At 44.6% G+C, this 14,611-nt stretch overlaps 1 protein-coding gene across 1 annotated transcript in view; it reads left to right on the top strand.

Annotated features, from left to right (window-relative positions):
• The first annotated feature begins 12,299 nt into the window (after positions 1–12,299).
• Positions 12,300–14,611, top strand: part of LOC119313007 (GDSL esterase/lipase At3g14820-like) — a 4,307-nt gene continuing 1,995 nt past the window's right edge. Inside the window, exon 1 of the mRNA XM_037588811.1 lies at positions 12,300–12,880. Within this exon, the coding sequence (XP_037444708.1) occupies positions 12,544–12,880 (337 nt within the window). The 5' untranslated portion in view covers positions 12,300–12,543. The remainder of the gene's footprint in view (positions 12,881–14,611) is intronic.

The raw sequence follows: 14,611 nt of genomic DNA, 5'->3' as shown, positions 1-14,611 counted from the left end.
CCGCCGCTGTGACCCGCCTGCCTCGAGCCGCCGGCCGCCTCTACCACAGAATGTCACTGTCTGCCGGTTTTTCCAAACCGCCGGCCGATTCTGCCGCTGAGGCCGCGGCTTCACCTTGTGCCTTGGCTGAGTCGCCAAGTATGGCCTCGTGCGGTCGTTGAGGCCTCCCTTGCAGACCGCACTGTCGTCGTTGCGCTAAGTCACTTCCGCAGGCTGCCTCAAGCCGCCGTCGCCTTGCTTCAAGCCAGCCTAGTTCCACCTAGCTAATTCCGACGCCGTGGCGCGCTGGCCCCGCCGTTTCAAGTCGCCTTCAACTCCCTCGCAAGCCGCCGTCATCCGCTTTTGCCACCGCGTATAGCAAGGCCGCCATGCTACTCGTTCCCTCTGGGTTGCTGGCGCGGATGCATATGGTTGGCAATGGGTAGACAGACTACATGTGCCCCGGGAGTAAAAGGCACTTTTAAACGTCAGCGGCGCTCTGTGTACATGCCCCAGTTCAACATAGCAGAACCAATATCAAGCAATGGATGTATCGTTGGACCAAGTCAACATTTTCTACAACATGGATGACGGATTGTATGCGCTCTTTCAGTGATTTTTTCAGCCAATCAATCGGACTACTGGTCCTAATTAGTGACCAGGGTAGGCGATTAATTAATCCATCTGGCCAGCCGGCACTACGACGGCCTCACCTCCGTCTAAGCCACGCCCCTGCGTGCTGTCCTTTTGCTAATTGCTGTATGAAGAAAAGGGGTGTGGGGAAGTGCTACATCAGAACAGTCAAAGTGAGACAGGGCTGTGGATTTTTGTCTAAACGTCTAGCCAGCATTATCTAATGCCTGCATCCGCGTTTATCCGAAAAATAAATCAGGTGCTATATGTTCTCGGTATTTTTAGTACATATTAATTCTTCTGAGAATAATTACTCTGTCTTTCAATATATTTTATGCAGAACAAAGCGCACTACAAAAGTGACGTCATGCCATGGACATGGGGCTCGTACCAGCTTAAATGTCGTGGACAACTCTCGCGCCTGCACCGGCTACCACTGCCGCGGCCGACTCGTCAGTCCGCGCCCGCGCGCGCTGGTCTTCAACACTGCGGCCGACTCCCTCGCCAATGGACGTACGCACGCCACTGCTCCCGTGGTCCGGTCTACATCAACACGCCGGTGCCGCACCCACTCTCATAACCCGCCCGATGGATAGGCGATCAAGTCGCCGCCCCTGTTGCGGGGTTTACATCAATATGTGGCCGATTCATCTGTCCGCGCCTGCGATTGACTCGCCCATCCGCAACCGGCTTACAACGCCGTGGCCGTCTCTCGCGACCACGCCGACTTAAAACGTCGTGACCGTCTCTCGTGACCACGCCGGCTTACAACGAGGATGACAACTTGCCCGTCCGCGCCGGTTTACAACACCGCGGTCGGTTCATCTGTTTGAGCCACCTCTGATGCTGAGGTCATCTTTTCCGTCCGCCTCTCGTGGCCTGGTTTACATCAACACACTGGGTCGCGCCTGTCTGCATGAGGTGTTTATTGAGTATAAAGCAAGTCACAGCTTGGGTAGCCCGGTTTTCTTTTAAATTGAAGGCAAATTATCATCAACCGCCGTATACGCTGGGTGGCTCAATGGGCAGGCGCACAAGTCACCGCCACTACAGTTTGGTTAACTTCAAATCGCCAGTTGAAAGGAACCATTGGCCGAGTTGCTGACACGGCTCATACAGGATCATTTATAACCCGCTGCAATCATCTCAACCTTCTGTGAATTCACATCATGCTGTCAACACCAATGATATACAAGTTATGCCGGTTTATATCACGGTCAAATATGGAAGAGTCTCAAGACAACTCCTCCAGTCACCTTTGAGACTCGGGGGCTACAATGACATGACTCAGCAAATCTTGCCAGTTTTAGCAAATTTAAGAACCCCAGGACGACGGAGGGAAGGATAACCCGGTCCCGGAGGCTACTGTTATATTCATGAAAATTTAAAGGCCGTTAGAAAATTACCGGCTTAGAAGCATATGGCGGTTACAAATCCCGGCTCAATGAAGAAGTTCCGGGTCATCAGAAAGGATTCCGGTTCAAGATCATGTTCAAGTGACATCTTTCTCTCATAAAGCGTTGAAAGCTCTCAAATATCCGGTTTAAAAATCCGGCTCAAGGGAGGTCAGTCTCATTAAAGCTCTCCAAATATCCGGTTTACAATCCGGTTCAAGCAAAATTTATCTATCACGAAGCTTTGAAGCTCTCAAATCCGGTTCAAAAATCCCGGTTCAAGAAGAATTTATCTCTTGCAAAAATTAAAGGTTGCCGAAGAGAACCTGCTGCCCTAACGCACGGTTCAAACATGGGTATCCTGCCTTATGGGCTCATCTTCATATGATCACTTGGGGGCTTCCTGTTCAAACATAGGTGTATTCACCAAAGAGACCATGGTGTTGTTACCCTCTTGATGCAGCTATCAAGCTAATATTACCATAAGGGGCCAAAGAGAGTTTGTTGCACAGCACAACTCAAACATAGGCACCCAGCGAGCACCGCTCAGAAATATATCACATGGGGGCTTCAGCTGACAAAGCGGAGTACTACCTATTAAACCGGCTATCACGCCACAAAGCTTGGGAGCTTCACACCCAAAGGGCCAAAGAGAGTTTTGATGCTATGCACAACTCAAACATAGGCACCTAATGAGCACAACTCATCACGTTACTTGGGGGCTCCTTGGTCCAATACCAAGAAGTTTGAATGGACCCTTGTAGCTGGGTATCGACCCACGGCTTGGAAGCCTGGTACATTTACCTAAAACTCCAGGTTAACCTGCCTTCATCAAGTAAGACACTCCTATCCAGGTCATCCTGGCACGGCCCTCCGAACGTTTGACAGTTACTCTCCCTGAGACCTGCACTTGTCAAAGTTAAAACGGTGATTGGTTAGTTGGAGGTCCATCTTAAAAGGCTTTGTTAAATGGTTCAACTCAGTGGCCTGGCAGCCCACAAAAAGCCTCGAATTTGGGCCTGGCAGCCCACAAAAAGCCTCGACTACACGGTTTCATTTGAGATTTGGCTGAATTTTATGTTAAACCAATTTTCTTGGCTTGACCAGTCATCTTCTTAGCCCGGTATTCTTTAAACCGGCATGGTTTGCAACTACACATTGACAGACCTTAATTTTAAACCGGAGTTTCTTAACCCGGCTTGGCGTTGACTCCCTGTCAACAGCCCGGATCATCTGGCGTGAATCATCACCCAGTATGACTTAATCTACGACACGGTTTTATTACAAACCGGGAAAATATGAGGGGAGTTATCATACTCAAGATTTCGGTTATCACCCTTACTACAAAAGTTGGTAAACCAACGATGTGATTCAATGTCACAGGTATGCTATATTTCCTATTTGATTATTCTTAAGTGCAGCCTTGGTTATAAACATGGGTTATATATTGGGTATTATGACCCGTCCGGCGGTAAACCGCCAGGACACTGTAAACTTGTATGCAGAAACAGGTTGAGTAAAGAATGATTGTAAATCGCCGGTAATTATTAAACCGGCTTGGCTTTAAGACGATAAGTCGCCAGTATATGATGAGAAATTGTCCGGTGTTTATTAAACCGGCCTGGCTTTGGACTATAAGTCGCCAGCATATATTTGGATCGTGCCATTGGAATTATGCGCTTATAAATCATTGGGTATATTATTCAAATAGCCAACATGGCTGGATTTCTATTACGGTTATCAATAACCAGTATTATGATTAAGGTTTTCAAAGTCGCTTTAGCGCAATGGATATTATATTATCAATGGATATGATTTTTATTCTACAATTGAAGGAATAGTCCCGAGTTGCTGCAGGCTTACAACCCGACACTTGGGGGCTACATTATTTAAGTTGAGATTACATCAAATATGCAAGTCTCATGTCGCTGCAAGCATGCACCATGACACTTGGGGGCTAATGCAAAGTCATTTTTTTGCTCATCTTATTGAGGACCCGACTCATCACATTATAATGAGCCGGCCCTTGAGGGCTACCAATTGCTCATGTCAACAATTCAAGGTACAAAGCTTTTTATTCGTTATATTAAAGGGTCCACTGCTCAGTAGGTAAAGCACAAGGCTCTTAATCTTGCGGACGTAGATTTAAGTCCCATGATGGGGGTTACATCATATGGTGTTATTTTTATTGAAGTATATATCAAGTCCCAGCTCAATATTATCTTACTGAGCCGGCCCTTGGGGGCTACACATCATTGCTCAAATCTACATGATTATACCTACAAAGTCCCTGCTCATTATTGCATAATGACCCGGCCCTTGGGGGCTACACTGGTTAAAGTTTTTATGAGTATAAGACAATTACAAAGTCCCAGGTTTCTACAAGCATGACAACCCGACACTTGGGGGCTACATAATATGAAGTATTCAGTTTTTACTAAGTGACTGGGATGAACAACATGGATTTCTTCTTAAATGGCAGTATTTATATTGAAGCAAGTCTTAAGCCATCACTTTGTTCTGCTCAAGACTTGGGGGCTACAGGTATTATATTATTATCGAAGAACTATTTTCAAATTCTTTGTTTTGAGCAAACTGGATTGACCCGGCGTCACCAATCATTATGACCCTGTGTCTGCAACCCGGCGTCATCAATAATCATGAACCGGCATTGGCAACAATCATGAACCGGTGTTGGTAACAATCATGAACCGAAATTATCAGTTTTTATAACCCGACAATGGTGGTAATCATAAACCGGCAAATTTTACATCTTCGAGCCGGCTGGATATCAGTTGAATATTTCAGAGACTAATATTTTTGTCAAGTCAGAGCATTGAAGGCCAATTCAAATGGATTCCTTATTCTGCAAGCAAATCAATTATGAAACTAGTCTATTGACTCGGATTTTTTAGAAGGAAGAAATGACAAGGATGATCAAGTGCCGGTCTACAAGAATATTCAAACCGGAGCACAACCCGACAAATTTGTTCGTGTATTTATGTTGCAGATCAGTTTAACATGGATGAATCCAAATTAAACTGGGGGCTAATGTCGGGGATATACCCCGCGGTATAAACCGCTGGATGTATGACCCGGCTAGAGTTTGGCGATTCACTGACGACCCACTTGGACATGGCGGTTTACGATTCATTGGTAATCCGGCAGGCGGGTCAGAGGAGCGACAAGACCCGGTGGCCCAACGGGCGGTTTATGGAAAGCCGGATCATGCTATGGTGGGCCGGTTTAAGAGAAAAGGCGTCAGGAATATTTACTTTACAAAGAAGACCCGGACTTGTATCCGGTTTGTATTAGAAGGGAGACTAGTCCTAATCCTAAAAGGACTCCACATGTAACCCGCCCCTCTAACTTATATAAGGAGGGGCAGGGCACCCCAAAGAGGGACAGACAAGAAAACAATTTCTAGGGCTAGACACAACTAGAGGAGAGCCGGTTTATGGCGACTCCCTCGTGATGATAATGAGATCTAGCCTCAAACAGCATGTAGGGTTATTACTGGATGATGTTTCCCGGGGCCCGAAGCTGTCTAAACCCTTGTCTTGTGTTGCGTCTCTCGATTCCGCTCAACCCCTCTCAAGCTACCACATAGATGTGTTGGCCTCATGACTAAGTCCTCACACTAAGGACATCTGACGTGTTATTTCCACGACACAATGTGTGTTGGAAGTGGTTCCAAGATTGATATGATCATCATCGCACACTCCCTATACTTTCGGGATTAGTATTAAACCTAAATAAATGTTATTTGGCGTTTGCGTTGAGAATGAATATGATTTGATCATGTTTATTGCAATATGGTTATTCATTTAAAGTCGGAGAATAATTGTTGTTCTGTTTACATGAATAAAACCTTCGATGGTCATACACCCAATGGAAATAGCTTGTTGGATCTCGATCGTAGTGATACACATATTCATAATATTGATGCCAAAAGATGCAAAGTTGATAATGATAGTGCAACTTATTTGTGGCACTGCCGTTTGGGTCATATCGGTGTAAAGCGCATGAAGAAACTCCATAAAGATGGACTTTTGGACTCACTTGGTTACGAATCATTTGATGCTTGCGAACCGTGCCTTTTGGGCAATATGACTAAAATTCCGTTCTCCGGAACAATGGAACAAGCTACTGACTTGTTGGAAATAATACATACCGATGTATGCAGTCCAATGAGTGTTGATACTCATGGCGGGTATCGTTATTTTCTGACCTTCACAGATGATTTGAGCAGATATGAGTATATCTACTTAATGAAGCACAAGTCTGAAACATTTGAAAAATTCAAAGAATTTTAGAGTGAAGTGGAGAACCATCGTAACAAGAAAATAAAGTTTCTACAATCTGATCGTAGAGGAAAATATTTGAGTTACGAGTTTGTCCTTTATTTAAAAACAATGTGGAATAGTTTCACAGCTCACGCCACATGGAACACCACAGCGTAATGGTGTGTCCGGACGTCGTAACCGCACTTTATTGGATATGGTGCGATCTATGATGTATCTTACCAATTTACCACTATCGTTTTGGGGTTACGCATTAGACAGTTGCATTCACTTTAAATAGGGCACCATCAAAATCTATTGAGACGACGCCTTATGAATTGTAGTTTGGCAAGAAACCAAAGTTGTCGTTTATTAAAGTTTGGGGCTGCGATGCTTATGTGAAAAAGTTTCAACCTGCTAAGCTCGAACCCAAATCGGAGAAGTGCATATTCATAGAATACCCAAAGGAAACTGTTGGGTACACCTTTTATCACAGATCCGAAGGCAAGATATTCATTGCTAAGATGGATCCTTTCTAGAGAAGGAGTTTCTCTCGAAAGAAGTGAGTGGGAGGAATGTAGAGCTTGATAAGGTAATTGTACCTTCTCCCGAATTGGAAAGTAGTTCATCACAGAAATCAGTTCCAGTGATTCCTACACCAATTAGTGAGGAAGCTAATGATGATGATCATGAAACTTCATATTAAGTTACTACAGAACCTCATAGGTCTTCCAAAGTACAGTCACACCAGAGTGGTACGGTAATCTTGTTCTGGAAGTCATGTTACTAGACCATGATGAACCTACGAACTATGAGGAAGCGATGATGAGTCCAGATTCCGCAAAATGGCTTGAGGCCATGAAATCTGGGATGGGATCCATGTATGAGAACAAAGTGTGGACTTTGATTGACTTGCCCAATGATCGGTAAGCCATAGAAAATAAATGGATCTTCAAGAGGAAGACGGACGCTGATAGTCGTGTTACTATCTACAAAGCTCAACTTGTGGCAAAAAGTTTTTCGACAAGTTCAAGGTGTTGAATACGATGAGATTTTCTCACTCGTATCGATGCTTAAGTCTGTCCGAATCATGTTAGCAATTGCCACATTTTATGAAATCTGAAAAATGGATGTCAAAACTGCATTCCTTAATGGATTTATTATAGAAGAGTTGTATATGATGCAACCATAAGGTTTTGTCAATCCTAAAGGTGCTAACAAAGGGTGCAAGCTCCAGTAATCCATCTATGGACTGGTGCAAGCATCTCGGAGTTGGAATATAAGCTTTGATGAGTTGATCAAAGCATATAGTTTTATACATACTTGCGGTGAAGCCTGTATTTACAGGGAAGTCAGTGGGAGCACTACAGCCTTTCTTATAAGTATATGTGAATGACATATTGTTGATTAGAAATAATGTAGAATTTTCTGGAAAGCATACAGGAGTGTTTGAAAGGAGTTTTTTAAAGAAAGACCTCGGTGAAGCTGCTTACACATTGAGCATCAAGATATATAGAGATAGATCAAGACGCTTGATAAGATTTTTCAATGAGTACATACCTTGATAAGATTTTGAAGTAGTTCAAAATGGAACAGTCAAAGAAGGAGTTCTTGCCTGTGTTGCAAGGTGTGAAGTTGAGTAAGACTCAAAACCCGACCATGGCAGAAAATAGAAAGAGAATGAAAAGTCATTCCCTATGCCTCAGTGATAGGTTCTATAAAGTATGTGTACCAGACCTATAGTATACCTTGTTCTGAGTATTGGCAAGGGAGTACAATTTTGATCTAGGAGTAGATCACTGGACAACGGTCTAGAATATCCTTAGTGAGGACTGAGGAAATCTTTCTCGATTATGGAGGTGATAAAAGAGTTTGTCGTAAAGAGTTACCTTGGTGCAAGCTTTTACACCAATTCAGATGACTCTAAGTCTCAATCTGGATACATATTAAAAGTGGGAGCAATTAGCTAGAGTAGATCCATGCAGAGCATTGTAGACATAGAATAATTGCAAAATACATACGGCTCTGATTGTGACAGACCCGTTGACTAAACTTCTCTCACGAGCAAAACATGATCATACCTTAGTACTTTTTGGGTGTTAATCACATAGCGATGTGAACTAGATTATTGACTCTAGTAAAGCCTTTGGGTGTTAGTCACATGACGATGTGAACTATGGGTTTTAATCACATACATATGTGAATATTGGTGTTAGATCACATGATGATGTGAACTAGATTATTGACTCTAGTGCAAGTGAGAGACTGAAGGAAATATGCCCTAGAGGCAATAATAAAGTTATTATTTATTTCCTTATTTCATGATAAATATTTATTATTCATGCTAGAATTGTATTAACCGAAAACTTAGTACATTTGTGAATACATAGAAAAAACAGAGTGTCACTAGTATGCCTCTACTTGACTAGCTCGTTAATCAAAGATGGTTAAGTTTCCTAGCCATAGACATGAGTTGTCATTTGATAAACGGGATCACATCATTAGAGAATGATGTGATTGACTTGACCCATTCCATTAGCTTAGCACTTGATCGTTTAGTTTGTTGCTATTGCTTTCTTCATGACTTATACATGTTCCTATGACTATGAGATTATGCAACTCCCGAATACCGGAGGAACACTTTGTGTGCTACCAAACGTCACAACGTAACTGGGTGATTATAAAGGTGCTCTACAGGTGTCTCCGATGGTACTTGTTGAGTTGGCATAGATCAAGATTAGGATTTGTCACTCCGATTGTCGGAGAGGTATCTCTGGGCCCTCTCGGTAATGCACATCACTATAAGCCTTGCAAGCAATGTGACTAATGAGTTAGTTGCGGGATGATGCATTACGGAACGAGTAAAGAGAATTGCCGGTAACGAGATTGAACTAGGTATGGTGATACCGACGATCGAATCTCGGGCAAGTAACATACCAATGACAAAGGGAACAACGTATGTTGTTATGCGGTTTGACCGATAAAGATCTTCATAGAATATGTAGGAGCCAATATGAGCATCCAGGTTCCGCTGTTGGTTATTGACCGGAGACGTGTATCGGTCATGTCTATATAGTTCTCGAACCCGTAGGGTCCGCACGCTTAACGTTCGGTGACGATTTATATTATGAGTTATGTGACTTGATGACCGAAGTTTGTTCGGAGTCCCGGGTGAGATCGGGGACATGACGAGGAGTCTCGAAATGATCGAGTCGTAAAGATCGATATATTGGAAGGCTATATCCGGACATCGGAAAGGTTCCGAGTGATTCGGGTATTTTTTGGAGTATCGGGGAGTGTAATGGGCCTATTGGGCCTTAGTGGAGAAGAGGAGGGGCGGCCAGGGCAGGCCGCGCGCCCCCTCCCCCTCTAGTCCGAATTGGACAAGGTGGGGGGGGCGCCCCCGTTCCTTCCCCCTCTCTCCTACTCCTACTCTTGGAAGGTTTGGAGTCCTACTCCCACCGTTGGGGCGCGCCTAGGAGGGTGGGCCCCTCCTCCTTCTCCTCCTCCTTTATATACATGGGCAGGGGACACCCCAAAGGCACAATAGACACACAAGTTGATCATTGATCTTTAGCCGTGTGCGGTGCACCCCTCCACCATAATCCACCTCGGTCATATCGTAGCGGTGCTTAGGCGGAGCCCTGCGTCGGTAGCTTCATCAACACCGTCATCATGCCGTCGTGCTGATGGAACTCTCCCTCAAAGCTCTATTGGATCGTGAGTTCGTGGGACGTCACCGAGCTGAACGTGTGCAGATCGCGGAGGTGCCGTACGTTCGGTACTAGGATTGGTCGATCGTGAAGACGTACGACTACATCAACCGCGTTGTCATAACGCTTCCGCTTACGTTCTACGAGGGTACGTGGACGACACTCTCCCCTCTCATTGCTATGCATCACCATGTTCTTGCGTGTGCGTAGAAATTTTTTTGAAATTACTACGTTCCCCAACAGTCCTCTCCTCGGCGGTGTGTGTGGTCTTGTGGGTGCCAGGTCGGCCGGTGTGCCCTTTGTGTGGGTGTGTTGTGACGGTTTTCGCCCAGGTTCCCGTTAATTAATCGGGTAATTCTCTTCTGCTTGATCAATGAAAATGACAAATCTTTTGCCTCGTTTAAAAAAAAGTCTCACACTTATCACCTATCTTCACCATTTCCCGCCTCCACCACACTCACCCCCCCATCGGCCTTGTCGCGGTGGCCGAGCCGTCCTCATGTACCTTTCCCCGGTGAGATTGAAGAGGATCGCCGTGAGATCGAGAGAGTTTGGGAAGAGCGCCGACTGGTACCTTGCCCTCATTATGATGTCCGCCTTGGTTGAAATGGGTGTCGCACTAACGAAGGCTACAAAGTTGTGGCCTTCTAGTGCGAAAGTGGAAGCAGCCGAAGCATCTCCCACCCCTGAGGTCACTTCCAACCGAAGGAAGAGGTCAAATAGTTGTAGTCCGCTTGTTCAAATCACAGTAGAAATCCTATTTGAAACCGTATGAGAAATTCTTGTTTAAATCGTAGTAGAAATCCTTGTTGAAATCCTACTAGATATCCTTGTTGATATCATTACGTCCAAAAGTTCTTCCATTGTTGTCTGATGAGACGGGGAAGAAAGATGTCCTGTTAGCCAATGAAAAAAGGGTCCCATGTGGAGAAATTTTTTGAAGGCTCTATTTATGACGTTTCTGAATTTGTGTGCCATCATGCTAGAGTTCATAATATCATACAGGCTGCCAATGCGACGACTCTACTAGAATTGCTGCGAGAACGGAGTTTCGGCTGCCTTAGAACGAGGAGCGAGTTTCGGCTGCCTTAGAAGGAGGAGCAATGGTGATATTGGTTCATAATGTCATCACCATGCCATTGGCTTTGCATGCACGCTAACGCCTTTGAAGAGGCAATTTTCTCGTTTCCTTTTGATCTGGATCGAGCAAGGACATGTCTCGACATATATTCTTCGGGGTACACGTTACATTCTCAGAGTGGTGGATGCACCTGCCCTGCCATGCATCTGAGAGTACATTAATGGCGCGACATTAAGGAGTGCGTTGGGCCGTTGGGGCACACTACATATGTGTAGCCAATGAATGAATGCGCATGGGCTACCTTCCATTAAGCATGCAACAACGAATGTCTCTCAGTGACTTACTTTCATGCATCATGTAAAACGACTAGCTTGAACTAATAGGGGGCGACTATTTCACGGTTGTCTGAAGATCTTCTCAGCCGTTGGATTTCCATCCAACGGCTCCCCTTCATCTTCTTCCTCCTACAGTAGTCCCCACCCAAACATGAAAAACTTCTTCCTCCTCTAGCCGCTCACGCCCCTGCCTCTCCTCTGGCTGCTCTTGGCTCAGCCTTCCCGGCGTCCCCCTCGCCTCGTTGTGGCTCGCCGTGGCGCCCCTGTCCCCGTGTCGACTCAACCTCGGTACAGCGTCTAGTCTCCTTCTTCCTCCTCCCACAAAAATCGAATTACACCAATTGCAAATTCAGGCAACTTACCGAGAAGCTACTGCGGAACAGATAATAAATTAACGAATTACTCTATCAGGAGTACATGCATAAGCATGCAGAGTGTCCCACCCATATAAATTCCAATTGATTGCACTAGCTAGATCAACGCAGTACAAGCAGTGTAGCACGGGCATCCATCCACTCTGCCTCCAGCTATATGATCTGAAAACAGTGCACCTTCACATGCACATGGTTCTCGTCCTCGATCCATCTAAAGAAGGTGGTATATCATGGTTGTCAACGTACTCTACTTTATCAAGGATACGTACATATAAATACATAATGGATCAGTAATCAATGCCCACAAAAGTTGGTGAAGAGATGATGGAGGATTCGATCTGTCTGTCCGGCAGGAAGAACATGCAACCTGTTCAGCTTGCTGTCGATCAATGCATATATTGATACATACTACCCTTTTTGCCGCCCCCATGCATGCACGCAACAGTGCTCACCATAATAAATACTCATAAAATGCGTTGATCTTCGATTAATCCATCTTGCACACCAGGCATGCATGGCATGCGCCATTGCTGCTAGGTTGTGAAGTCATGGAACCCAACATGCAAGAATAGTTCCCGGGGACGGCCGGCACTGTGCGCGCGTACATTCTCTCCATTATCTTGCTCAGCTCTCCACGATCCGTGTATACCCATGGACAGGACGACGTGTATAAATAGATCAGATCGAGCTGTGGCCGCCCTGCGTTGAGGCCAGCTACTCACACACAACAGGAGCTAGCACTACACGATCCATGTGGATCAAGATGATGATCACCAGCCGGTGGCGGCTGCTCGTGGCGGTGGCGGTGGCGATGGTGGTGGCAATGGCGGGAGCTCCGGCGACAGTGTGCGGGAGGGACCTGAACCAGACGATGACGGTGCAGGCGACGCAGCAGCAGGGGAATAGTAATAAGAAGCCGCTGGTGACGGCGCTGATCGTGTTCGGGGACTCGATCGTGGACCCCGGCAACAACAACAACCTGCCGGCGACGAGGATGAAGGCCAACCACGCGCCCTACGGCAAGGACTTCGCCGGCCACGTCGCCACCGGCCGCTTCTCCAACGCGCTCCTGCCACCCGACCTCATCGGTACGTATCTCGCCTAATTAGCTCGAATACACATCGGTACTCCCTCCGTTCCTAAATATAAGTCTTTGTATAGATTCCACTATAAACTACATACGGATGTATATAGATCCTTTTTAAGTGTGGATTCATTCATTTTGCTCCGTATGTAGTTCACCTAGTGAGATCTCTACAAAGACTTACATTTAGGAACGGAGGGAGTAGCATGCATGCATGCGTGCGTGCGTGCGTACGTCACTTCCTGCATGCAAAGAAACATGATAGTTTTAGATGTTGACCATTCTTTCTATTTTCTTTGATAAAGTTCACTTGATATATCGAGGTAATACAACCGCATCGAAGGAAAGTCTGGCCTCTGCATAGCACATGGCCAACACAACCAAAAACAAAAGATCATGTTACAGTAGTAATTCCTTCCACTGAAGAAGCATATGTATAAATTCAGTATTGAACAAATCTCTATGCACTATGAAAGTCTTTATCAAGATAAATTCAGACATATGATTTCCAAATACATACTTTTTGAAGCTCCGCCAAAGCTTCGGGAGTACACATCTCCTCTTGCCTCCTTTCTGATCCTTCTATCGACATTCTCGAGTGGCCCACCGACCAGAGATACTAATGAGAAGGGTATTACACTTCCCCGCAAAAAGATAAACCAAAGGGTATTACACTTCGCCAAAGTTTAGGATAATTACATCTAATTTCGCAAAAATGAGAAGACAAACCAAAGGCATAAGAGGAAAAAGAGCACATGGAAACAACAGAAGGGATATCTCAGCTTTGGAGATATCGTTTGCTCTAATCGAGCAAAATGAAGGTAGCACGAGCCTCGGCCATTAGGTTACCACTCTAACCACACCTCATTGCAGAAAACAGAGATGGGCGGATGTCAAAAAGAGAATGATACATTAATCAGGCTTCGGCTTTGGACAAAAGAATATCAACCTTATGATCAGCGTCTCCAAATGACAGTAAAAAATTATGTCCTATTTCTTACCATAAGCGTTGCAAATTCATGTTTTTGTGCGTGCACATATGACTGAAAATTCGAGACTTTCGTTCACCATTTTACATCCTAAAAATATCAAGTGGTTACATTGTAATCATATAGAAAATGCAATTCCACAAATAAAAGTGCATACAAAACTAATAGAAATAAACAAATTACAGTTAACAAAAAGTAACCAGATTTTTTCTCAAAAAACCAGCCAAAACTTCACAAAAGTGACTTAATCACTCTTTTAGAAAATTGACCGAAACTTTTTTAGAAAAGGCACTGTAGTTGAGAGTGTGTGTAATTAAGCATGAGCAGTTTACTGGAGAGGATATATTCTTCCTGTTTGTGCAGGACCAGTCCGTCCACCTCCAATCAGTGCTGCATACTCCATGGATTTGTACCCTTTGGTCCTCATCTTTATGATCCAACTACTTACAATAAAGCGACTGAAAAATACAAATAGAAACAAAACAAACTGCAAAAAAGTGAAAGTGCGGTTATATTTAAAACAAAGTGCAATTGCATAAATACCAAACTAAAAGAAATAAACAGATTACAAGTAGCAAGAAATGAACTGGAATTTCACAAGTGACTAAAACTTCACATGACATGGCTAAATCGCTATATGTATAAACAAAAAAGACTAAAACTTCAATATAAAATGAGGCACTCTTTTCTGTTAAGAGTGAGTAAAAAGACAGAGCGTGTGTATTTAAGCACAATTGTTCAATAAA

This window comes from Triticum dicoccoides, chromosome 5B (genome assembly GCF_002162155.2).
Source record: "Triticum dicoccoides isolate Atlit2015 ecotype Zavitan chromosome 5B, WEW_v2.0, whole genome shotgun sequence".
NCBI classification, from domain to species: domain Eukaryota; kingdom Viridiplantae; phylum Streptophyta; class Magnoliopsida; order Poales; family Poaceae; genus Triticum; species Triticum dicoccoides.
This window is presented reverse-complemented; position numbering and strand designations above follow the sequence as displayed.